General features: G+C 45.5%; 1 protein-coding gene across 1 annotated transcript; it reads right to left on the bottom strand.

The window, feature by feature from the left end:
• Positions 1–250: 250 nt before the first annotated feature.
• Positions 251–19,162, bottom strand: LOC142188723 (G-patch domain and KOW motifs-containing protein-like). The gene is made up of 11 exons (XM_075261961.1): positions 19,002–19,162; positions 15,212–15,363; positions 9,935–10,065; positions 9,705–9,811; positions 8,886–9,087; positions 8,674–8,806; positions 5,486–5,702; positions 4,599–4,671; positions 4,149–4,218; positions 1,415–1,500; positions 251–484 (listed from the first exon to the last, which is right to left on the bottom strand). The coding sequence occupies exons 1-11, from the start codon at positions 19,148–19,150 to the stop codon at positions 356–358; spliced, it is 1,449 nt and encodes a 482-aa protein (XP_075118062.1). The 5' UTR covers positions 19,151–19,162; the 3' UTR covers positions 251–355.
• Between the last annotated feature and the right edge of the window lie 8,649 nt (positions 19,163–27,811).

The following is a 27,811-nucleotide window of genomic DNA, read 5'->3' as shown; positions in this document are numbered from 1 at the left end:
CAAAGCATACAGTCACTAACAAGCAGCACCTTTCTCTCTGATGGAGTCCGGACAGTCCATTTGAATGCTTATTATTTGAATGGCTGCATGTAATTCAACATGTGTCCAGCAGAGGTCACAGCAGTGCAGAACAGTAACTTACCCATGGAAAATCTTTTTTTTTTGCCTATAGTATTGGGAGCTGCGTCCACAGCTGATAACTGGATGCCATTTTTATGTTCTAGCTTTACCCATTGAAGTTACAGGTATGTTACAAAAAAAAACAACTTTATTTACAGGTATTAAATAAAAAAAAAAAATACAACAGTTTGGATTGAATGTACAAAACTTGTATCTGCCATGATTATTGTGGTGGTCAGTCCTCACGCATCCCGGTATAGTGACAAATGACATCATAGCTGAAGGTGACTGCATCATCACTTTCCCCTTCTAACTGCACCAGCGCTCGGCTCTTCTGTCTCTCTCTATGCAAGATCTTCCCCACCTGGGGCAAAAAAAAAAAAAAGGGTAAATTAAGATGAATTAAAGGATTTAGTCCACTACTATTTTTCCTCCTGCTTTCAGCATGCATCAGAAGTTTCACAGGTTGCAGACCAATGTGTAAGACCATGAGTAAAGTTAGGAAATTTCAGTGCTCAGATTTTCTAGGGTAGACACATTGATGTCCTATTGATGGGGGGGGGGGGGGGGGGGGGCTGCATCTACCTCTGCCCATCTACATACATAACTTACAACCTCAGTGCTTTATTCAGTTCACTTTAATACGACAACCTGCTCAGTATACAGCACGTATGTGGACGGTCCAATGAAGAGACCGCAATGTACCACAGTCCCTTTTTAACAGTGATCACTGGGGGTGCCTAAAGTCAGGCCCCCACCAAACTGATACTGATGGCCTATTCCACCTCTCCATTACAAATAATAAGGAGCTGCTTACATTTCTGCAGCCTCTGCCTTGTATATGTGACACCGGATTTGTGTGCAGCAACATTTGCATGTCTTCATGTTTTCACGGTGCTGCAGCTGTGTTTGCCCGCCCTTTCACTACAGTCTAAACCCAGGGGAGAGTGCAACAGTCCTGCAAGACGTGATTGCTGAGCGCATATAACAAGACCATGGCATATAAGCCAACAGCCTCATGTATCAATATTTACATTGCAGGCTGATATAGACACAGGAAACAGCGTGCAAAGGTGGGGGAAGAACGAAGAGAAAGTGGAGACGTACAGTACACTAACTACAGCTAAAATAGGGAGGCTGAAAAAAGACACAAGAATGCCCCTCCCCCATCCCCAAAGCTATGGTTTTATCTCTGACCAACATCCTACCTACATAATAGAATAGATTATTAATAACAGAAGTTAAAGGACAACCCAAGAGGACAAGTCACAAGAAATGAGAGCTGTAAACTTGCCTGCCCTCGATGTCTTCCTAGCACCACCATCACGTGCTCTCCCTCGTCTTTAGGGATGACTGTTTCCAGCATGTCCTGCCTTATATCTGTGGGAGAGAAAAGTACACGGTACACAGATCATACCGAATAGTCAAAATCTAAACATACTTCACATGGGCAAAAGTATGCAGAAACCTATATATAAGTATTTAGCAAAAAAAAAAAAATTCAGATTAATGTGCTCCCCATGATCCAAAAAAACAAACACAAACAACAAAAAACAACAACACCACAACAACAAACAACCACACAAGACGTTTTTTTGTTGTTTGTGTCTTTGGATTAGATCTGACGAAGGGGTATAGCCCCGAAACGCGTTATCCTAATAAATTCAAAAATATATACGTTTTTTGGTGTGCGCCACCAGGTTTTTTCTTTTGTTCATATATATTTATTATCTATATATACACTCACCGGCCACTTTATTAGGTACACCATGCTAGTAACGGGTTGGACCCCCTTTTGCCTTCAGAACTGCCTCAATTCTTCGTGGCATAGATTCAACAAGGTGCTGGAAGCATTCCTCAGAGATTTTGGTCCATATTGACATGATGGCATCACACAGTTGCCGCAGATTTGTCGGCTGCACATCCATGATGCGAATCTCCCGTTCCACCACATCCCAAAGATGCTCTATTGGATTGAGATCTGGTGACTGTGGAGGCCATTGGAGTACAGTGAACTCATTGTCATGTTCAAGAAACCAGTCTGAGATGATTCCAGCTTTATGACATGGCATTGCATTATCCTGCTGAAAGTAGCCATCAGATGTTGGGTACATTGTGGTCATAAAGGGATGGACATGGTCAGCAACAATACTCAGGTAGGCTTTGGCGTTGCAACGATGCTCAATTGGTACCAAGGGGCCCAAAGAGTGCCAAGAAAATATTCCCCACACCATGACACCACCACCACCAGCCTGAACCGTTGATACAAGGCAGGATGGATCCATGCTTTCATGTTGTTGACGCCAAATTCTGACCCTACCATCCGAATGACGCAGCAGAAATCGAGACTCATCAGACCAGGCAACGTTTTTCCAATCTTCAATTGTCCAATTTCGATGAGCTTGTGCAAATTGTAGCCTCAGTTTCCTGTTCTTAGCTGAAAGGAGTGGCACCCAGTGTGGTCTTCTGCTGCTGTAGCCCATCTGCCTCAAAGTTCGACGTACTGTGCATTCAGAGATGCTCTTCTGGCTACCTTGGTTGTAACGGGTGGCTATTTGAGTCACTGTTGCCTTTCTATCAGCTCGAACCAGTCTGGCCATTCTCCTCTGACCTCTGGCATCAACAACGCATTTCCGCCCACAGAACTGCCGCTCACTGGATGTTTTTTCTTTTTCGGACCATTCTCTGTAAACCCTAGAGATGGTTGTGCGTGAAAATCCCAGTAGATCAGCAGTTTCTGAAATACTCAGACCAGCCCTTCTGGCACCAACAACCATGCCACGTTCAAAGGCACTCAAATCACCTTTCTTCCCCATACTGATGCTCGGTTTGAACTGCAGGAGATTGTCTTGACCATGTCTACATGCCTAAATGCACTGAGTTGCCGCCATGTGATTGGCTGATTAGAAATTAAGTGTTAACGAGCAGTTGGACAGGTGTACCTAATAAAGTGGCCGGTGAGTGTATATATATATATATATATATATATATATATATATATATATATATATATATATACACACACACACACACACACACACACACACACACACACACACACACACACAACTGTCCATAATGTCAAGTGACAGGAAGGCAGATAATACCAGACACTGCCTATGTACAAGCACTGTGTCTTGCGGCCTTCTTGAAGGATCTCTATCGTTACAATGGAGCTTTATATATTTTTCTATGACTATTAACCCAGCATCACAATAATGCTGCAGCCTGAGACTCGTACAGACATCCTGCAGAGAACACAGGGGTTAATCTCCTGCTGGTCTGCTCTATCTCTGGCTTGAGACTTCAGATTTAGCAAAGAGGGAGGAGCCTATTTTTTTTTTTTTTTTTAATGGGCAATGGGGGGAGGGGGTAAGACTCCTGCTGCAACCAGATCTCAAATCATCAAAGACATAACAGTAAGAAGGTGCAAGGCGGAGCATGGCTGGGCTCCTGGGGCACAAGTTTTTTTTAAATATATTTCTTAATTTTACTATGAGCCAATTTGGGCCAAGGGAAAGAGAGCAAGATGTGAAGGGTTTGGCTGTGCGTCCAATTTCAGTGTTTAGAGTTTCTTTAGATCATAATATTCAGGGTGCCTGCACCACCACTAGGGCAGGCGTACTCAACTACTTTAAAGGGCCACAGACCGGGGTCTGCCATCAGGTGAAGGTCCGAGCTGAACAGTAGATAAAAGAATCCAGTATTTACTTATGTTATGATTTATTCATCTCCTAACCTGCCCACATCCCCTCTGACGACGCCCAATTCCTTTCATGCCCCCATACAATATTAGTGCCCTCCTCTTTGTGATGCCTCTCTAGTGCCCATTTACAATGTAAGATGATGGGGTCCTGGATACCCACTTCTCCATTATGGATGCTAAGGAATGTGTATTACAAAAAAAAGAAAGAAGAATTCCAACAGTATCTGTGCCCTTCACAGACTGGATACAAAGTACTGACATGGCACTAGTGACAAGGCGCTAGTGGTGTGATGATCACTGGTGGTGCTGGGCCTGTACTTACCTTCCAGGATACGTCCACTATCTGTCCGACAAACGCAGGTTGTGGGACTCAACACATCTTCTACCAACATCTGCAGGGGGAATAAAAGAATAAGTATGGAGAAGGATACAGGATTCTAACCCATCATTCTGCTCAGTGCCCCTAATGTATGAAGGGACAAAGGTCGAGTGTGAAAACCACGAGGGACATAAGGAATCTATCACACTGCGAAGAGTTAATTAACATAAGCACAAGAAATAACCAGACTGGAGACAACACTGACATCTGCCGCTCTGGTCAGCAGCCACAGGAACAAAGTATAACTCATTAGCCTCTGGGTATTTTGTAACTGTACAACATTCAGAACCCTAAACCCCAGCCTTATAGCGGCAAGCTCCCGTCTTGAGGCCCCACCTCACCTGTCAGATAAGAATTCTATAAAGCTAAAAACAAAGGAAGAGTAGACATTACCTTGGAGTTGTAGTATTTTCCTCCTTTGTAACGCTTGTCAATAAATCGAACTTTTAAGTCGCGATGTAACCAACTGAGAAAGAAAGAGATAGGTCAACTATTGTAGCCGCACAGCACAAGGTATGGCACAAGCGAGAATGACAGCATGGTGGATGGGAGTGCAGTCATCCTATTACACAGTTTCATTTACGGGACCATGCAGATGGTGACAAGACACATCCGTAATTCACAGACCGCCAAGAAATGTGGCAGTTCTTTCACACCAATACCCAAATACACATGATTTTGGCCAAGTCTGTCTGTATTCTGAATAAGGATAATGGAATAAGTCTCTGCCAGACATTCCTGGTGGCAGCTTATATATAGGCACATTCACACCTCGTTTTATGTTATGTTTGGTGGATATGTTAAACAGACGCTTCTGATGGATGATATGCAGTGACATCCTCACCATAGGCTTTTATTGTATACAAATAAATAAAAATGTAGGATTTTGCTGGACACCGCAGGATGGAAAAGTAGAATATACTCCCCTTCTCCATCCTGATATGTAGGTTTAATGTGAGACAAAAATTATGTGTGAATATACCAAGAGAACAAAAGGATGGGGCATCTATCTACTGTAAGGGAAGAGTCCAGACATATTAGATTGTCAGCTGATTCGGCCAACAAACATGTAATATGTGTGGACAACTTCAGAATAACACGCAAAAGCTTCAGATAATATAGCTTTTTCATACAAATTTGTGTTAAAGTGGATTTTCTACAGATCACATCATTACAGATAGTACTGGCCACATTCTGTGTGGTATATGACAACACAGGAAGGAAGATTAGGACATCACACTCTTACCAGAAACCGGTCACTGTCTAGGCATACAATTTACCTCTGTTCTTCCTGTTTTTGTTTCTTCTTCTCTTTCTCTCTATCAGGGCTCCTTGGCCGATGTCTCTTGTCTTTGCTACTGCAGTGTTCATTTCTTTTCTGCTCTCTGATCTCCTCCTCATCTCGCCTTTTTTGCTCTCTGTCTGGTGAGCGTTCCCGCTGCTTCTCCTCTTTACCTTCACGCTGCTCCTTTTGCTGCTCTGCTTTACTTAACCGGCCTACAAAACAATAAGGATACATGACATAGTGACATACATGACATAGTGACGCTGGGTTCACAGTAGCGTTCGGCAGTCCGTTCTGTGGTTTCCGTCTTCTGCATGCATCTGTCAGACCGGGTCTGGCCATGAGCGGTGGTGAGCGTTTTATGCTCTCCGCCGCAAAACCGTTCTTTTTTAAATTGGACACAGAGTACTGCGTGTCCGACTCTGTGTCCAGTTTAAAAAAAACGGTTTCGCGGCGGAGAGCATAAAACGCTCACCGCCGCACATCTTTCAAACCCATTGAAATGAATGGGTTTGAAAAAGTCCTGCAGCTTTCAGTCTCCTGCTCTGAAATGGAAACCTGCAGAACGGAGACCGGGTGCAGATGTGAACGAGCCCTGATGTGTAGTACAACAGTCTAGACCTGGGTTAGGCAAACCTTGTTTGGGATGCCGTTTCTAATTTTAAAAAAAACAAACAAAAATAACCCCCCACACAAAAACGAAGATGAGGTCCTTTGAGTCAATAATTGTAAGGCTGACAACCCCTAAATTAAAGTCATATACCACAAACCATTTAGGACACGTGCGTTTACTTCTATTTCCTGGGACACAGCTTTACTTTCCGATTAGAAGCAGCCCCAGCACGCGGTATTATGTCCCATAGCGGCCCCAGCACGCGGCATTATGTCCCATAGCGGCCCCAGCATGCAGTATTATGTCCCATAGCACCCCCAGCACGCAGTATTATGTCCTATAGCGGCCCCAGCACGTGGTATTACATCCCATAGCGGCCCCAGCATGCGGTATTATGTCCCATAGCTGCCCCAGCACCTGGTATTATGTCCCATAGCGGCCCCAGCACCCGGTATTCTGTCCCATAGCGGCCCCTGCAAACAGTTTAATATTATAACTTTCATAATATTCCAATCTGTGCCACTCACTAGCTATTATTATACTCTAGGGTCTCTTCCAACCTCAGAGTATAATAAGCGGAGGGTCAAGAGAGGTGACAAACATAAAAAAGCAATGTTAGTCACCTTCCATGAAGAGACCCCAAAGTATAATAATAGCAGTTTCATTTCAGCAGCGTCTGGTCCGAAATAAGCCGCATGTGCTACTCTGGACCCCTGGTCTAGACACTACCCATCATATAATTAAGGGTTTTTTTTACAAATATTTTTAACAACGCTTGTGTCTTCCATTCACTTTAATGGACAGCAGCCAACAAGACGGGCATCAATGTTCCTGTCATTAATAATTAATAATAATAAATAAATAAAAATTTGGGAAAGCCACTTGCTTCTTTATTACAAAGAGTATCACAATTTTGGTAACTGAATGGCTTCTCAGGACTTCATAAAGTATTCTGGCGCTTTACCACGCAAACAAGACTGTTCCTAGAGGTATACACACAGAGCCATGACGCTTCATAAACATCAACCACAACATTTCTTAAAAATATACACAATATCGTTCTAACAAATGCACTTGGTTGGAAAGACGCATAGAAAAGTAACCCTTTCTGTCCAGCACTTAGAACCATCTGGCTCAGATCTTGTGCATACAGGTACTAATCCGATTGCATTTAACAAGGTTCCTCCCCTATTTCAAGTCCCGATCGCTATCCCTCTGCACAGTGTCCGACCTCCTCCATCATAAGAGACTGATGTTCTAGCCGTTCTGCAGTGCATGCCATGGTTATCTCACCCAGATTACCGCTAAGTGCTCTCATTACATTTGTCACAGTTGTCCCATATGACAGAGTCACAGTGTCTGCTGATATGACAACTTAGTGCACTGTATTATGCCTGCTGGCAAGGTGGTGAGATAATATAATAGATGTACCCCTGGATACCATGTCAAACCATTTACACACTTTGGTCACATTTTAGAAGGGCAATAGGGGTATTTGTCACCCTGGAACAAATGTTAGCTACCGGCGTTGCTATTGACTTGTAGCACCTAAAGAGTTAAAATAGACGGTATCAGTTAGCATGAGATAGGGGATAACTTGCTGATCGGTGGGGGTCCGGCTGCTGGGACCCCAGCAAATTCTGGTGCGGAATGGAGTAGCAAGCAGGTCAGGCATCACAAATTGCTCCATTAATTTCTATGAGACAGTCAGAGATAGAGTGCTGCGTTTCGGTAATCTACAGTGATCCCATTGAAATGAATGGAATCAACATGTGCTACCCAATCCGAAACTCCATACAAAATGGGGCTGCAAAGCACCTAAGTTCTCATGATCAGTAGGGGTCTCAGTGGTTGGACTCGCACTGACCAGCAAGTTGCCTCCCTAGTCTTTAGCTAGGAATACTCATTTAAACATAACCCATAACATGTAAGTGACTTTGTGGCAAGGGATAATTATACATTACACATACATATATTCAACCAGGTCTGGAATACACACGTACCTCTGATATACTGCCCCAATTCTCTACAACTATAGGCCTATGTTATTTCATAAACAGCATGTACCCATAGCTCTACCCCTAATAATGCATCAGGAGGAGTTATACAATCCGCACATGTGGGACAATTGTATAGTTCACTATCAGTAATAAACTTTCCTCTAATACCTTATTTCAGAGACTGGAAAGTGATCAGAGGTATATAAAGCTGGCCGCCACCCAACTGTACTGAGTAAATCATTAACCCTTGTGTAAATACCTATCCAGGTAACCAAATAGTCACGCCTTTCTACAGGATAAGAAACTGCAAAGAGGCAGAAGCTGAAATTTGAATTGAAAATCTGCTGCGCTATCTCAACCCGGACATTGGGTGGAGGAAAGAATCACAGACGGCTGCAGAAAGATTGTGTGCAACACCCATCATGTGAGTGCACGCTGAGCCAGTACAATCTGATGTAGTTATTATGTGCGGTGTGTTATAAATCACAATGGGAGTGACAGGGCGCGTCTGTCTTCTGCCGCTTCCAATCTTAACGCCTGGCTGAAGACTATTCACCATCTTCTACTTACTAAGATCTTTTGCATATTTGTTGTACTCTGCACTGTTGACCAATCGTATTGCAAACTGGGACACAGTCACGACTTTTCCACCAATTGCCAGTTTTACCATTGCTCGGCAGTTGTCTGCATCCAGCCCCTCGACCTATGTAGAGACAGACAAATTATCATCATGACACAATGAGGAGACTCCATGTTGTCACAATAACAATCACTATCCATACCTTCCCATATAACTCTTTGTGAGCGCCGCTCTGTATCAGCACTGTGCTTCCAGTACCAAGGCCTTTTGCTTCTTCCTCTGGTTTGTCCCCTGGTTTTAAGGGTTTCCGAGGTTTCTGAGGCTCGAGGTCATTGATAGCAGATCGGTCTGCTCCTAGTCCTAGACCTTTTGGACGGAGCTTTTGCTCTAATGGCTTCACATCTCTACAAAACAATATGGAGAGTGAATGAAAGATCTCCATTACAATTCACTATATTACCCTTATGGAACCCTCCATACCCAGGGGTTAGTGAGTGACCAAGGAAACCTAAAAATGCAAGTAACTGGAAAAGACAAACAATACAATTTCCCATTCAGCTAACATTGAAGCTACTGAGCCTGGCATAGTACTCCAGTATTTATCATGCAGATGCTCAGGTAGGGGATGATACTATTGACATCTATTTGACGAAAAAGAGAAGACAGATGGACTTTGAGTTTGTGCCCCAGGACCCCTAACAGAATGGGGCAGAATGAAGGGGTGCAATGGCTTGGCAGTACACATGGCTGTGCCTGGTACTGGACTGCAACCCCATTCACATGCAATAGGACTTCACCTTTAAACTCCACTATGTTCTACTATGGACACTTATCTGCATGAATTGGGTTAAGTATCTAATCCCCTGGGATCAGGGGAAAGGGGGTCCTCATGCGCCCTCAGGTGAATTCAGCAGTGGTGCATATACCTGACCACTGCTCCATTCGCTTCTATGAGACTGCCAGAATGGAAGATCACTTACTTATTCTCTAGCCTATAGATTTGGAATAACCCCATACTCACTGTTTGAAGGTCTTTCCAATGCCTTCTCCCTCCTTCCAGCCCATCCCTCTCAACATGGCCATCCCATAATGCTCCACGGGCACTGCCTCATAGTCTGCAGCCTCCGCCTATAGAAGAACATCATTTCAGCACATAATTGAATAAAAGTAATTCAAGGCACCATGAGACATTACTACATTTACTCCTGTCCATGTAGTTAGGATAACAGTCTACTATTACAGAAGACTTACAGACTCTGGCCTCAGGGTGACGTTTACTCTGTCTCCATCTTCATATCCATCAGGTACTCTGTTTTGCATGAGTAAGGGGATGCTGACGGTTTGGCCCCCCTCCGCATCACTCTGCTCCTTTTTACGAGATTCTGTATAAAAAGATAAAGAATATATATTGGTATTTGATATAGTATTAAACACCTGCATAAATAGACATCTAATGTGAATCCTCTTATGTCTGAAATACATCTAGGCAACTGGAGGCACTACATGTTACTGTAAAAAGACAAATTGTGCCCAAAGGACCTATCAGTACATAGTGGCATTGGAAAGTTAAGCACTGGCAGAGCAAGCCTACACATCTGTTACATGGACAGCTATTTACTTCAATGGCTGAGACATAATTCTAAGTGTATTGCCAGTGGTAGCTTCCCTTAGCAATAAAAGCTTATAGCCAAGCATGCCGTGTCCAAGGCTGGGTCCAAGGGGTTGCACCACAAACAAAAATTATACCCCATCCTAGTGTCTGATCAGTAAGAGGCACTGGAAGCCCCCTGTAACAACAAGTACGAGCGGGTGTCTCAAACACCCTGTTTCAATAGGGTGGCAGTCATGCTTGCACATCGCTGCCCAATCATCTCTATGGGGCTGCTGATGAAAAGCGGAGTACAGCAATGGGAGATCACCAGCTGTGCCATAGAGATGTATGGAGGGCAGTTCTTCACAGGATACCTATACTAAAAAGAGTGGCACCACAAACAAGACTTATGTAATAGTTGATTGAGTACTTTACATTAGAATTGTTTGCTAGAGCTTAAAGGGGTTTTCCAGGCAATTTTTTTTTATTTTTATAAGGTCTTTTAGTGCTATTAATGGGTGAGTAAATGCACCCATATACTTTTAGCAGTGTTTTGAGTGATTTCTGGGGGTCTCTGGGAGCTCCTGGTATCTTCTGCATTTGTTTACAGGGGTCAGCTTCTTGCTATGTAACTTCCAAGTTAGCTACCTCTCATTTCACTTCCCCACCCTTCTTTCCCTCCCTCCCATACAACCCCTCCCTGTCTCTCTAGCTATTCCACTCACTACTAGCTCCTGCCAACCTACTGAGCCTAACCCCCAACTCCATTATATACTTACCTCTCTTCCTTCCAGTCTTCCTCCTGCAGGACGGCCCCTTCTTTTTCTGACTGCTGGCATGCGCTCTTCTCCCAGGGCTGCTCTGTGCTGTGCAGTGACAATCCACCTCTACTGCGCATGCGTGGGAACTGTGCAGTAGAGATGGATTATCGGCAGGATTGCGCTTTCAGTCAGAAAAGAAGGTGGAGCCCTCCTGCAGGAAGACGGTAAATATGATGGAGTGGATGGGGGTGGGGAGGGGAGTATAAGTGACAATCTGTTTCTGGAAACGGATCGTCACCAGATAACCAGCACATGTCCCTGGGCCCCAGGGATAAGGGTAAACATACAATTTTGATTAATTATGTTATTTAGAAAGTAGGAGAGGGAGGGTGTTTAGATTAATTAATAATACATTTTATTTATATAGCGCCAACATATTCTGCAGCGCTGTACAATTTGTAGGGTTCAAATACAGACAGAAAGATACATTACAAAGAAAGTTATTTCACACAATGGGACTGAGGGCCCTGCTCGCAAGAGCTTACAATCTATGAGGTAGAGGGGGTGACAAGAGGTAGCAGGGGCGGCGTTGCTTATACAGGGGGTCAGATAATTCTTTAATAGAGGTGACTGTCATTACACAAACATAAAACTTTATGAGCCATCACCAGTTGTGTCCTTTAACATGAGGATGGAGCTTGGACATATAAAGTTACCCTGAAATGGCATCATATCATGTGGGGAAATGTGGGAGCGGGGACAGAGGAGGGTTAAATTTTGGGGGTTCTAATTATAGAACGGAAGGGTTTACGTTAGATATTGTGATAGGCCTGTCTGAAAAGATGTGTCTTTAGTTTGCGTTTGAAACTGTAGAAATTGGGAGTTAATCTGTTTATCCGGGGTAGAGCATTCCAGAGAAGTGGTGCAGCTCGGGAGAAGTCTTGTATATGAGAGTGGGAGGTTCTGATAATAGAGGATGTAAGTGTTAGGTCATTGAGTGAACGGAGGGCACGGGTTGGGCGGTAGACAGAGATGAGGGAGGAAATGTATGGAGGTGCGGCATTATGGAGAGCCTTGTGGATGAGGGTGATAAGTTTATATTGAATTCTGTAATGAATAGGCAGCCAATGTAGCGATTGGCACAGACCAGAGGCATCGCTGTAGCATCTAAACTGATAGATGACCCTGGCCGCTGCATTCAGAATAGATTGTAGAGGGGAGAGTTTAGTGAGGGGGAAGACCGATTAGTAAGGAGTTACAGTAGTCAAGGCGAGAATGAATTAGAGAGACAATAAGTGTCTTTAGTGTATCTCTGGTAAGGAAGGGACGTATTCTGGAGATGTTTTTGAGGTGGAGGTGACATGAACGTGCGAGTGATTCAATATGAGGGGTGAAGAAAAGGTTTGCGTCAAACATGACCCCGAGGCAGCGGGCATGCTACCTAGGAGTTATAGTAAGGCCTGAGACTACAATGGATATATCAGAGACAGATCTATTAGATGGTGGTAACAGTAGTAGTTCAGTCTTAGAGTGATTTAGTTTCAGATAGAGCGAGGACATGATATTAGAGACAGCAGAAAGACAGTCACTGGTGTTCTGTATGAGTGCAGGGGTGATGTCACGGGAAGATGTGTATAATTGGGTGTCATCAGCATAAATATGGTACCTGAAGCCAAATATGGCGATGGTTTGTCCAATGGGGGCTGTGTAGAGAGAAAAGAGCAGGGGGGCCTAGGACTGAGCCCTGAGGAACCCCAACAGCAAGGGAAAGAGGGGAGGAAACAGAGCCCGCAAATGATACACTGAAAGTGTAGTCTGAGAAATAAGAGGAGAACCAGGAGAGCGCCGTGTCGTTGAGGACGACTGAGCGGAGCATGGTGAGGAGAAGTTGATGGTCAACAGTGTCAAAAGCTGCAGAGAGGTCCAGAAGAATAAGAAGAGAGAAGTCACCATTGGATTTAGCCATTAGGAGATCATTGGAGACTCTTGTGAGAGCCGTTTCAGTAGAGTACAGAGCGCGGAAACCAGATTGTAAGGGGTCAAGCAGAGAGTTAGCGGAGAGATAGCGGATTAAACGAGAATAGACCAGGCGTTCCAAGAGTTTAGAGATGAAGGGGAGGTTAGAGACGGGTCGATAGTTAGCAGCACAGGATGGGTCCAGGGAGGGTTTTTTCAGTAGCGGGATTATAACAGCATGCTTGAAGGAGGATGGGAAGATTCCAGAAGAAAGAGAGAGGTTAAATATTTTAGTAAGGTAAGTCGTGACAGCAGGCGACAGAGATTGGAGAAGGTATGAGGGTAAGGGGTCACTGCTGCAGGATGTAGGGCGAGATGAAGAAAGTAGCTGGGAGACTTCTTCTATAACAGGTTCAAAAGATGAGAATGAACAGTCTGAAGTGCGGTTGGTGAGGGGATCAGTACTATCGTAGGTGTGGGAGTCAATGCCAGCTGGGGCTTGGGCAGTTATTTCCTGCCGGATCTTATCAATTTTATCATGGAATTAAGTGGCCAGGTCATCAGCACTAAGGTCTGTGAATGGCGTCTGCACCTTGGGTGTGAGTAAGGAGTGAAAAGTTTCAAAAAGCCTTTTAGGGTTGCTGGAGAGACTAGAGATGAGGGCGGTGAAATAGTCTTGTTTGGCGAGGTAAAGGGCAGAACTATATGTTTTAAGCATAAGTTTGAAGTGGAGGAAATCTGCAGGTGAGCGTGATTTTCTCCAGAGACGTTCGGCAGACCTAGAGCACCGCTGAAGAAATTATGTCTGTGGCGTGTGCCAGGGCTGCTGCCTACTATGTGGGACTTTACGAGTGGAGGGGGGAGCAACCTCATCCAATGCATTTTTAAGGGTTTCATTATAGTGACTGGTGGCCAGATTGGGACAGGAGATTGAGGAGATGGGGGACAGAGAGGACTGTAGAGTATCTGAGAGGTGCTGGGTGTCGATAGCATGCAAATTCCTATATGGGTGATGGGTAGGGGTATCTTGTGAAGGGGAGAGAGCACTGATGGTGAGAGATAGAAGGTTATGATCAGAGAGCGGCAGAGAAGAGTTAGTAAATTTAGAAACTGTGAGGAGTCAATGGAAGACAAGATCAATCGTGTTGCCATCTATATGTGTGGCGGAAGAAGAACATTGTGAGAGACCAAGAGAAGTGGTTAATGAGAGAAACTGTGAGGCAGCTGGGGAGTGAGGGGTGTCAATAGGGATGTTAAAGTCACCCATGATGAGGGTAGGAATGTCACTGGATAAAAAGTGGGTTAGCGAAGAAGCAAAGTGGTCCAAAAATTGGTAGGGTGAGCCAGGTGGACGGTAGATCACGGCTACACGTAAGGAGAGTGGGTGGTCAAGTCTGATAGCATGGACTTCAAATGAGGAGAATGTGAGTGAGGGTACTGGTGGAATGAAATCCAGATGAGCATGGAGTCCAGCGATATCCTCTTTTCATAAAAATTTTCTTTTAATTTAAATCACTTAAAATTGTAGACATGCAGATGATATGTGCAGGTAGTACATGGACATCATGATATATGCGGTTAAATGACAGACCTAATTAACAAGCTGACGCATTTCAAAACTGTTGTTTCTTAGTCATAGCTGGTGGAATGGACTGAAAAATGCACTGTGGTGACAGAAGTAAACCTACTCCACCACCCTGCCTATTATCAGGCCTAGAGGTATGTGAGAATTGTAGGCCACCATGAGACAGAGCAGCAAGGGAGGCCGTATCTGCCTGCTGGATCCAAGTTTCAGTAAGGGCAAGCAGGCTGAGGGATTTACTAAGGAATAAGTCATTAATATATTCTAGTTTATTACACACTGAGCGGGCGTTCCAGAGAGAGCAGTTAAAAGAGACAGGGCAGAGATGAGGAGGAAGGAACACGGTAAACATTGATGAGGTTTGTAGGCCTTCTATGTGTGCAGGAAGAAGAGTTAGTGAAGGAAGGAGGGCCGGGGTTAGGAGAGATGTCCCCAGCAGCAAGGAAGAGTAAAATGGACAGAGACAGAAGGTGGGTCAGTGATTTATGTGGGCGCTTATAGTAAAGGGGTGATTAGTATAGGGATTTCCATTTATACCAGAAAACCCCTTTAATATACACTCAAAATATGGCCCTGAGCCAATATAAGGTTCCACATCTGATCAGTACCCTGCTGAGAAAGCCCCCCCCCCCCCATACCTTCAATAAGCTCCTGTACAGCCTGTGAGAGCATCGGGTCAAGTTCTTTCTGCGTGCCACCATTTTCAGCTTTCTCTTTACTGGACTGGGACCACCTATTCTTCTGTATAAGCGGGATGACTAGAGGCTTGTTCTCTGGAGCTGGTTTAGTACTACAAAGAATGAAAATACAAAGGGTTAAATAACATTTTCTTCTAAAACACGTATAACATGCTGAGGCCAAAGGATAAATTTGGTTACATTAAACTGAAGTGAACTCCTGCCACCTCCTTCTATTGCTCTATTAAAGAAATATCAGCCCATGTTCACACGTTGATTTTTCAGGGAATCTATAACGGAATCTGAGGCGGTAACTCTGATTTATGCTGTAGACATAGCAGCAATGCCAGCTCTTTGTGATTTGTGCAGCAAACTCCATTCACTTGTATGGTGCTGCAGTTTCTGGCTCCGCCTCACCCTGTCCATCCACTGTGAAGGATCAGTGGAGGTTCCAGAGGACGTCCCCCACTGATCAACGTGACGGCATATCCGAACCACAAAGTTGGGACGAGCGCTGCAACCTCTTCACTACTTTACAAGTACAGCACCACACTTCATGCAGAGGCTCTGCTTAGTATTGCAGCGCTGCCTCATTCACTTGAATGGGACTGAGCTGCAAACAGGCCATGTCCCTGATAAGCACGTCATCACATCGACTGCAAAGCAAAGCACCATTACAGTCTAGATCTATAATGGGCCTTGGTCTCAGATCCCCAACAATGTGACAATGTTGACCTATCCCAAAGACAGACCATTAATAATTGAGTCCTGGAAAATCCCTTTAATCATGGCCACAAGACAATACTGAGGAGACGAGAGCAGCCGGTCAGGTCTCAAGTCTAACAGACTTAGGGATGTTTCCTACTGCCATATAAAGGCCAAGAGACAGCCCATGTGTTAGATCCATTTTCGGGCCTGGCTGAGCGGAGGTTACAGTGTCATGTTATAAGCCCAGTGCTATCTGCGGCCGTTACATGGACTGTGTTTCCCCGGCCTCAGAAGTCTCGTAGGTCTCTCTCCCAAGTGATCAGACATGGCATGGCGGTATCTTTAATACTTCTAAATCCTGGAAATGACAAACTTCATGCGGAGAGTGCTGATAAATCATTGCAGGTTCACAGGTCGGCGATTCTTCTCAGAAGTTTCAGATGAGTAGCCATATGCGTATTCTGGATTACAGAATGAATCATGTAGCACTAGTGCCAAAAGTCCCCGTTTAACCTCTTCCTGCCTCCTGTACTGCATCAGGCGCTCTTGTCAATGTATTTGCAAGGTCGGACGCCTACCAAAAAAAACCAGGTAACCAAGGCACCTACAAACTTTTATTACTATTACTTCTAGCTACAAATATCCAGCTTCCTATCTCCTCCTTGGAGATACAGTAAGATCCAGCCAAAGATGTCTGGTAGTGCTTACTCTCCTCTCTCTACTGAAAACATAGAAATGTTTGGTTGACCCAAGAGTGCATGTGTATTGCGGAGTTCAGAGGAATAGCTGTTTGCTTGTTCTGCAGCTTTATGCCACTAGACAATTGTTATCTTAAAGGTATTTTCCAGGACTTTTATAGAGATGACCTATCCTTAGGATTCATATGTGATCAGTGGGGTCTGACAATAGGACTCCCACAGTTTAGATGTCTGAAGAGGCCACAATATAAGCGAGTGCTGCAGCCTAGTGAAGATCATATATGTCCTGGTCCATCCCTTGAAGCTTGGCTGCCAATTATGGTTAAGCTGACAGCTCGGCGTCTACTGACCTGGGAGAGGCGATGTGTGAACAGCGTTGAAGCCCTGAAGAACACTAATTGTTTCATGGTGTGCTTGCAGGATATCGCTGGTCTCATAAGTATAATTTATAGAAAACATCATGTTATTCCCTTCAAGTTGGATCATGAATTGATAGCCTGCAGCACCTGTGGCCGAGTATAACAAACATTTTCCAAAACGAACACATAAAATAAGACACGTGAATTTTCCATCACTGAAACGGCGTCTCATCCAGGCGTTCTTCACTATGTGACCTGTCCAAATCAACCCCCTAGTGATCAACTGTAACATGTGAGAAAATCACAAATGGAGGAACGCTCAACCCTGTTACTTGTCACTATATGACCAATGGTAGAGGCCTGAATAGAATTGTGTTCTTACAAGCGTGCTGCTGCTATGTTCAGAGTCTACCAGACTGATGGAGATAGTGAACTACAGTGCTCGGCCACCTCCATCAGTCTCACAGACACACTAAGCATAGCAGCGGCATGTGTGGATGACCAGCAGTATATTCAGACTGCTCATAGCAGTGATACGGAACAGTGGGCTTGGATCTCCTCTACTAGTGACCGTTTCAATGGGGCCTGCAGCGATCAGATGTTATCACCTATCCGGTTACTCCTCTTTAAAGGGGTTGCACCAAGTTTTGATTCAAGATAGGGATAGGGGTCCAACTGCAGCAATCCCAAGAACCAGGGTGCACATTTCCTGGCCTAATAGAGCAGCAGGCCGAGCATATGCCCCCCTATTTGTTCTCTATGAAGCCCTGGAGATAGCAGTTGAGCACTGTACTTATCTATCTGTGCCCATGGAGAATGAATGGAGACGAAGGACACATGCCCAGCCTGTCACCAAGGTATCGGGACTGGTGGGGCTTCCAGCGATAAGATCCCCACCAGTCATGAAGTTGACCCCTATCCTATTAATAAGGATAACTTCAAAACTCAGTACAACCTCTTTAAAAGGCGTTATCCAGAACCTATTAAAGTTGGATACTGATGACCTATCCACAAAATACGTCATCAGTATCAGATCAGTTGCGGTCAGACACACAGACCCCTAGCTGATCAGCTGGAAACTGTATACCAGGTATATGGCCAGCACCAGCTCCGCTCCTATTCAAGTGAATAGGAGCAGAGCTGCAGTACCAGGCTAACGTGACAATGTACAGACAGGAAGCTGTATACAGTATATGGAGCTCCATACATTGTAGCGGTAGCACTGGGAACTGAAGCTCCGCTCTAATTTACTTGAATAGGAGACGAGCTGGGTCCAGCTGTATAAAAGTAATAGTTTCCAGTGGGTTAAACAGCTGATCAGCACAGGGTCCAGGTGATCTGAAACTGATGACCTATCCTGTTGATCAATATCCATCTATGCGTGGTCCTGGACAGCCCCTTTAAATACGTAACAGGTGTAGCATTACCTTTATGACAAGTAACTATAGTGAAAGTGGTGGCAAGTAAGTTTTTTTTGTAACTTTTTCCCCCGTTGTGGATGTTCGCTATGGAGCCTGCATCCTGTGGACGGTTTCTACTGAGGACATTGCAGCTTAGGCCACGTTCACATTTGTACCAGAGTCTTTTTTCTCCATGCAGTTTCAGGTTTAAGACGACGCACACCTAACAGACCCCATTAACGAAAATGGAGTCCGTCGGTCACCGTATATAACCGCAATGCACTGAAAAACTGCAGCAATATGGCACAGTGTGAATTTACCCCCGATATCCTTACTTGCTCGGGGCAGGAGATGGGGCCAAGCCAACGCACCTGCAGACAACAGTGTCACAAAAACAGAACTTTACAACCTGTAGATCCACTATTATAACTCCCATACAACACCACCCAGCTCTCCTAGAGTCCTGAATGACAAAACTGCATCTCAAGACATTAGGAAGGCTAGATAACTAAATCTGGAGGCATAGTGGTTGTCACCCAGCTTTCCCAGGCGCAGATATGATATACTATAAGGCAGCATCTCTCACCTCAGCAGCTCCTTCCCCTCAGCTCCCAGCAGATACTCCTTGTCTTCCCCATCTCTCGCCTCCTTACTGTTAGCAACAACGAGCTTCGGCTTGGAAACACGACTAAAGCCAAAGGATATTGGAGCCTGAGAAGAACCGGAGGCCGCCATGTTATTTCCACCTCCAGGTGCCGGGAATGTCACTGCGCATGGCATGCTGGGAAGAGCAGTGTGCCGCGAGGCATGCCGGGTAGTGTAGTTCTACAATGACTACCAGCTCGTTCAGTGCGGCTATTGAAAACTACAACTCTTGGCAGGACTCACGCTGTCAGGGCAGGCCGGGAGTTGTAGTTTCCTGGCATCCTGGCTAGTACAGTGGCAGCATACATGAGAAGACCAGGCGGCTCCCTGTGTAACATTATAGCGGGCGCCACTCATGAAACAATTAGGGCTAAACTGACCTTGTTGACTCTAATGTCCAATCACAATTCACCTTTCATTTTTCCAAAGCAGTTTGCAAAATAAAAGCTGAACTGTGATTGGTCACATTCAGAATGCTTTATATTAGTGTGGTAAAAACTTCTAAACAGATAAAATCAGTGGCAAATTTAGCTCCAATGTTCCCTCCAATTGCCCCACAGTATGAAGTCCCTCTCCTGGTGCCCTAGTTTACACTGGTGGAACCTAGAGGGGGACATTAAACTGTGGGGGTAGCTAGAAGGTGGCATTAAACTGGGGGCAACTGTAGGCAGACATGTTCCTCCAGCTTCTCTCCCACAGTTTAATATCCTCTAACAACTTGCCCCAAATTTAATGCACCCTCCAGCGACCCCTACTGTTTAACGTCCCCTTCTATCTGTACCCCCCTCCCCACAGTTTATTGTCACTCTCCATCTGCCACCACCACCCCCGTTAAATATTCCACTGCATCTCCTCCCAATGTAATGCCCCCCATCCACCTGCCCCCAGTTTAGTGTTCCCTCTTCATCTTCCCCAGTTTAATGCCCCCCTCAATCTGCCCCCAGTTTAATGTCTCCCTTTATCTGCCCTCAGTTTAATGTTCTCCCTTAGTCTGTCCCCAACTTAATCTCCCCCATCCATTTGCCCCCATAGTTTAACATAATAAAACACTGATACTCACCTCTCCTCACTGCCCTGTTACTTTGTAGAAGTATGTTCCCTTGGAGTGTTCAGGGAGCTGCAGGCGCGATGAGACTGACGTCATCACATTGCGCCTACAGCTCCCGGGATCGCAGCACCCAAGGATGTGCTTCACACACAATGGTGAAGCAAAAGCTGTCTGCGGATGGCTCCTGCTTCATCATTGTATTTAAAGGGGTTGTCCCACGTCGCATACTTACCCGCCTTCGTTCCTCTAAAATCTTCTGTCTTCCGGCTTTGTCTCGTCATTGGTGGGCGGGGTCACATATGCAAAGCCAAGCGGCGAGATGCCGCCGGCCCTGCGTGCACGCTCATACACTAGTCTAGCCTTCACAATGCGAATACAGACCCGACACCCTGCGGGTCTGTATTAGCATTGTGAAGGGTAGACTGGTGTATGAGCTTGCACGCAGGGCCGGCGGCATCTCGCCGCTTGGCTTTGCATATGTGACCCCGGAGCGGAACAGCATCACTTCTGCCGCTGCTGGCTTCATGCAGGGCAGAAGCATAGCGATGTGCCTGTGCCAGCGTCTAACAGTCCCCAGCATCCGCCTATTACAGCGGCTGCCGGGGAGTTAGATGCCGGCATAGGTGAAGCCAGCAACATCGCTATGTGCCTGCCCTGCATGAAGATAGCAGCGGCAGAAGCGATGCTGTTATTCCGCTCCTCCGCCCCCCTGCCCCGGAATAGCAGCATCGCTTCTGCCGCTGCTGTCTTCATGCAGGGCAGAAGCATAGCGATGTTGCTGGCTTCACCTGTCCCCCAAAGGGTAAACTACCCCCCCCCCCCCCTCCAGGCTCGCTCCCGTGTACTTAGCTCCTCCTCCCTCCCCCCTGAGAGCAGGCAGACACATCACTTGACTCAGGTCAGGGCTGTGGCCACAAAAAAATGAATAAAGTGAGATAGTGGCCAAACAAAGCAGTTTTGCTGAAGCAGTGTATTTAGGAAAAGTCTTACATTCACATTTACAAGCATTATAGATAGGATCCTTGTGACGGGACAACCCCTTTAACTCATCTGCGTCCAGAGTAGAAGCAGATGAGTTGATATCGGGACATACTGCTGACCGGGACAGCGGGACCGGACCTGGAATCTAGGAGCCCAGGACGGTTGAGAGGTATGCATTGTATAACAATCTCTCAATATGGCCTTCACATTATGATCAGCCTTATTGTGGCCACACATAGTATATTGTTCTCTTATTGTGGCAAACACTATAATCCCCCTTACTGTGGTCCCACCCAATATAATTCTCCCTCATTTTGTCCCCTACGCATTAAAATACTTCTTACAGTGGCTCTCCAGGGGGCCATTATACTGTACGTGGTGGGAAATAGTGGACCATTATACTGTGTGGAGACATAAGGGGGTGATTATATTGTGTGGAGGCATAAGGGGGTCATTATACTGTATAGGGGTGCAAAAGGGGTCACTTTGCTGTGTTAGGCAATAAGGGGGGCATATATTGTCGGGGGGCACAAGGTAGCCATTATATTCTGTATGGGGGAAAAAGGGGGCCATTATACTGTGTGGGAGGGTAGAAGAAGACAAAAGTAGGCCCTTAAACTGTACGTGGGGGGCATAAGGGGCTATAATACTGTTATGCTGCAAACTCAGTCTATAGTAACAGCACTATTGATAAGATTTCTACCAGTTTTGTCCACATGCTGAAGCTATAACCACAACTGTTGTATTGACACAACGTGTCAATATAGCCTCAGCTCTCAACCATGGATTCCATTCTCTGCAATGCAATGGAATGTCAATTTTGACAGCTACAGAAGACATTTAGCAATTCCAGCAGGTCTGCTGCAGCAAAACCACCACATTTCAGAGATTTTAGAGGAACACACAGTGGCTGCCTGAGTAGCACCACAAAGGGGTCCATTGGGGTTCCATCACCCAATAGCTCACACAAACCCTATGGGAGTCACGGCCACAATCACCATGTAGCCCAAGCCTTATTTTCCAGCTAGGTCAGTGCACTCACTAAGCCACACCCAGGACACTGGCTAAGGCTAGGGATAAACTTTGGCCTCGATTCCTAGTGCATGACCAAAAATCGCCACGTTCCCTGCACCTCCTTTAATGATGTCTAGGGTGATATGCTGGGTTCTAGTGACAGACTCCCTGTAAGTTACGCAGTTTTGTTGCTCGCTTTACCCTTTGTGGTTCTGATATGGACAGTTGTGGATTGATGTCTAGCTTACCAGGAAGACCATGGCTACTTTCTTCTGGCCCCATTCTCCAGTACTTAACTTTGTGGCTCAACAAACAACTTTCTTTACGAAAGATGAGTTCCACATACAGTATTTGTGTTTCCATCTAAATCCTCCAGAACCACTTGAGTGACTCTTCATTCCTTTAGTACAAGAGGTACAGACTCATGAGGTTTGCATATTACTCTCCCCAATCTTTCTTGACTCATCAATTTCCTTAAATTTTTTAAGATGTTCAGGACCCCTAACACCCCCAAGTCAAGAATTTAGGCAGAGACTGTGACGAACAGAGACTCCAACGAAGATGTGAACATAGCCAACTCAAGCTATAAAAAACAAAGATATATTCCAGCCTCTTAAGTGCTATTGATGTTGCTTAATTCCGACCTAGCCACCATGAATAATAATCCACAACTACTCTGGATGGAATACCACAAGATCAATAGCCAGCTCTTCCCACGGCCCACTGGATAAAACAATTTCTGGCCACCAAAATTTCTCACGTAGCCATTGTTTGGTGCACACAATACCTTGATGTCCCTCACGGACTAAGTGCAGAGTTTGTTTTTGTAGTTTTCTCTTTCCTTCCGCCCCTACTACTTTCCCTCACTGGCTAGGCTCATATGAATGGGTCTAATCAGCCTCGCAACGCAGGTTCTGCCGCTGAATGAACCCAGGAATCCATAGGAAGACAGGGCAGGACGCTTATTTTTTCAATGTCCTGCTTTGATCTCTGCCTCCCTCTGAAAACAATGGGAGGCAGATTCAGGGCAGAATTCCTCCGTGTGAACATAACCTTAGGTATCAGGATTTGATTTACTTGTCCTGCTATACCCAGATCATGTTTAGTTCTGCGATAGGCTGTGTCACAACAATTACTCCATGTCTCTAGCCTTATATACTTTCTCAACTGTGGAATTTCTGGATTCATAGCTGACAATTCTTCAACCTCACATGGTGTCAGTGCTCGTGGAATGGCTTTAGCAGCAACAAAATGGATATGCTGCTCTGCTAGGTTGTGAGATGATGCTGAAGACTGTGACAATCTGAATCACCACCTATCTACTGTGTTTTTTAATTTTGTCTCCTCCCCCTCCATATAAATCCATGGGTTTGTTTTTTTCTAGTTGACAAGATGAAGAGGCCGTTGCTGACGAAGATGGAGGCGGCGCTGGAGAGAGTTCTCTCGCAACATTGGGGACGCCCCCAGTGCTGTTTGAGCGCAGGGGCCCGTCCCCAATGCTGCGAGAGAACTCTATCCAGCGCAACCTCCATCTTCGTCAGCAACGGCCTCTTCATCTTCAGGTGCTGGGGGTCACACCTGTATGTCTGTGCAGTCGGCTCTGTCATTGGGCCACAGGCAGATCTGAGTGCACATGCCGGCGGCCATTTTTTTGTGTCCGCTTACGCGAGCATGCGCTGTACGCTCTGTACTCCATACAACTACAGGAGTGTACTGCGCATGCTCGCGTAAGCGGCGACAAAAAAATGGCCGCCGGCATGTGCACTCGGCTCTGCCAGTGGCAGACCCCCAGCACCGGAAGAAGATGAAGAGGCTGTTGCTGACGAAGATGGAGGCGGCGCTGGTGAGAGTTCTCTTGCAGCATTGGGGACGCCCCTAGTGCTGTTTGAGCACTGGGGCCCGCCCCCAGTGCTGCGAGAGAACTCATTTGCATTCGGACGAAAAACAGATTTTTAACCGAACGACGGGGTGGAGAAGACATCTAAGGGAGCTGCACATGGAGTTACGCTCCGCTCATTCTGAATGTAAAACTCGTTCAGAATGAGCGCGTAAAAACCAGATTCCATTGATTTCTATGGGTGCCGGCATACGTGCTGTGCGGCATACGTTGCGGCTTTGTAAATTGCAGCATGTCAATTATAACTACGGAAACACCGGCGGCTTGTAGATATAATGTTAAGAGAAAGTCTGCAGAGGAAAACTCAGTGAATTTTCTCTTAAAAGGGCTGCGGAAAGAACCGCAATGGATCACGCAGCAGTTCTTTCCGCAGCGCTTTAGCGCTGTGATTACAGCCCGTGAGGCCTTAGTCTTAAGTTGTTTTTCCTCAAAGGGATAAAGTAGGGAACGTAGAGAAGATACAAACATGAACGTATCCTAATTTTGAGTGCCCTCACATGCCTATTTGTCTCTCCTGTTGCATAGTGCACTATAGACACTGTACAGGGAATGCCAAAGGGAAAGCAGCCCAGGGTCATGTGCATCCCTTATGTGGTCAGCAGACCACCACTGCATTAGATTGTCAGCGAATTCCATTAAAATCTGTGCTATCCGCCTAAACAAGTCTAACTATCACCAGTTTATGTTTCTGACTACTGTTTCCTCATATGATCAATGGGAGGAAACAATAACCTATGACTGGGGCAGACATCTGTTACCAAAGCAGCAGTAATTGTTTTAGCAGCTTTCTAGTAACAGTAAATGTCACATGGCAATTGAATTATTCATCCCCTGACATTTCACTGCCTTTCTAGATTAAATAGAGATATCCTTTAAATTTCAAAGGGGGGAGGGGTATATCAATCCGCTAATCTGTCTGATGGATTATTAGATTGTTGCTTAGTTTCCATTACACCATGTAAAATGTAACACTGGTAATGAGAATCATTCGGCTGCCCTCTGAGAGTCCCCGCCCGGAGTTCGCTATGGATTCCTCTGTCCTCATTTTGCCTTTTCCGTATGATAAGCAGCAACTCAATAAACAATAGCTATACCAGTAAGGGATTTCTAGTCTATAAATAAACCGTAGGGCCGGAGGTCAATACAAGCCACAGCACGGCCATCAAAACACGTATGTACAGGCTGCATATGTGACAAGAATATCTTTATGTTTGCTGGATTTAGCCGGGCTTCAATTCCCAGCTTATTTATACCTTTCCTGCTCTCAGAAATCCAGGATCATATTACAGAGAAGAAGAAAAAAAATCACACAAGCTAATTTTAGAAATGTCCTCATACTGGGTTTTGCACAGCAATATATAAGAGAGTTGTAAAAATAACATTACTTAAAGGGATCCTATCATTGAAACACTTTTTTTCTCATTAACACATCGGAATAGCCTTAAGAAAGGCTATTCTTCTCCTACCTTTCGTTGTCTTCTCCGCGCCACCGTTCGCTTGAAATCCCGTTTTTTTTTGTATGCAAATGAGTTCTTTCGCAGCACTGGGGGCGGGCCCCAGCACTCAAACAGCAATGAGGGCATCCCCAATGCTGAAAGAGAACTCTCTCCAGCGCCGCCTCCATCTTCTTCAGCAGCGTCCTCTTCAAGCGTCTTCTTCCGGCACAGCCCTCAGATTTCTAGGCCTTGGGCCCTGGGCAAAGCCGTCTGTGCATGCCCGCCAGCCACAAGAAAATGGCCGCTTACACAGTATTGTAAGGGGCCATTTTCTTGTGGCCAGCGGGCATGCGCAGTCGGCTTTGCCCTAGAAGTCTGCAAGTTATGCCTTCATCCTGATGGGAAAAATCAATCAACTGCTCGCTATTGACCACTCAAGGCCTGGCCAGGGTAGGCTGTAGTCATTTACACAGCAGCACATTCAAAGGAATGGCTTTCTATGTAAGGGAGCCCTCACACGGAGTTTACGCACCGCTCATTCAGACACGTAAACGTATGTCAAAGTGACCGCTGTAAAACACAATCCCATAGACTTCAATCTGTGCCAATTTTACGCGCGTTACACATTGAAATCGACACATGGAGGAGCCAGTTGTAATATTGTGAGCACTGGTGGCAGGTGTGCCAGAATTACTAAGAGACCACTCAATGACCACAGGAGGTCCCATGTGCTGGAATTGAATTTTTTTTTTCTTTTTTCCCTATCAGTATGTCTTTTTTTGGAATATGGGATGGAAATCCATGCAAACACGGGGAGAACATACAAACTCCTTGCAAATGGTTTTTTGCCCTTGGCGGTATTTGAACACCAGAACGCCAGCGCTGCAAGGCTGCAGTGCTAACCACTGAGCCACCATGTGTCCCCCTAGAATTGAAATCTATCCCGGCCATTGAATTATAATTGCCGCATGTTTTCTGGTGTGCGTTATAGTAAAAATGTCCATCCGGTTGGAAAAACGGAAACAGCAGCACATTTTTGGTGCAAATAGCCATGTGCCAACAGAAAACTTATGTGAACAGTAAAGTAAATCTCCCCCCACCACGCTAGTCGTGTCTGCTCTGTCCGATCACCGGCTATCAGAGATGAGCGAACACTGTTCGGATCAGCCGATCCGAACAGCACGCACCCATAGAAATGAATGGAAGCACCTGTGACCCTGACTTTGCCGGCGGCGTCACAGGTGCTTCCATTCATTTCTATGGGTGCGTGCTGTTCGGATCGGCTGATCCGAACAGTGTTCGCTCATCTCTACTGGCTATCTTTGTTTGGCAGTTTCGGTTTTATAAATTGGACACCTGTCAGATCCCATTATAGTTAATGGGGTCTGTTGGACTCCATATGTGACGACTGTTATAGTGTATATATATATATATCTACCTATCTGACACTGGTATGAACCTAGCGTAAACAGTATTTTACCAATTTTGCCAACTCAGAGCAGGTTTATAAAACCTGTGCTTACCAAGTTTATCCGCTCACACCCATTTTATTACTACCGGTAGAGCCCACGCAGGGTGTGTTACACGTTTAGGCTTTCAGACACAGTTTTTGAAGCCAAAACCAGGAGTGGAGTATAAATAAATATGGAGAGCTAGCGTCTATCTTTTATATTATCACTCCCTCTATCAAACTTGCCTGGTATTGGCTTCAAAAACTGTATCTGAATACCTGAAGGTGTAAACACACCCTGCGGGCCCTATTACTCTGGCCGACACTCCTGAACGCTTGTTCACCTGATGATCAGCGCAAGTACACAGGTACCCGATCAGCTGGCAGACAAGAGAAGGTTCATCTGATCTAGCCATCTATGTGGATACAATGGTATTGGCAGCGCACGCTTCAGTGAAAATAGTGGGTGCGCTGCCAACATGTAGAAGTGTGCATTAGCCTGTTTAGGGCCCCAGTCAGGGGCGTAGCTATAGGAGGTGCACAGGTCGTATATAGGACCAGGCCCTAGAGCCTGAGAGGGCCCAAAGGCCGCTCTACAATATAAGAAGACACCAGTATTATAGATAGCACATGGTAAGTGTTACACGCTAATACTCAGCCCATGTCATGGGGCTTTACTATAAGATGTGGCTGCCAGAAGAAAGCAATTATCAGTCATGTTTGATTTTTTTGGGCCAAGTGTCTGGCAGCTGGTCATAGGAATGCCCAAATGTTGTATCTATGTTAATGGTAGAATTGTGAAGTGGTTTCGGCCTGCCTGGGCAACTCGCATCTGGCCGTGACCTCCCATGTAATGTAATTGTTCAGGTTCCTGAGGGCACTGATCTCTATCTGGCCCATCTATAAATGGCTGTGTACATGTGTA

Source organism: Leptodactylus fuscus, unplaced genomic scaffold, assembly GCF_031893055.1.
Source record: "Leptodactylus fuscus isolate aLepFus1 unplaced genomic scaffold, aLepFus1.hap2 HAP2_SCAFFOLD_70, whole genome shotgun sequence".
Lineage (NCBI taxonomy): Eukaryota > Metazoa > Chordata > Amphibia > Anura > Leptodactylidae > Leptodactylus > Leptodactylus fuscus.
The sequence above is the reverse complement of the archived record's forward strand: the minus strand, read 5'-3'. Positions and strand labels throughout refer to the sequence as shown.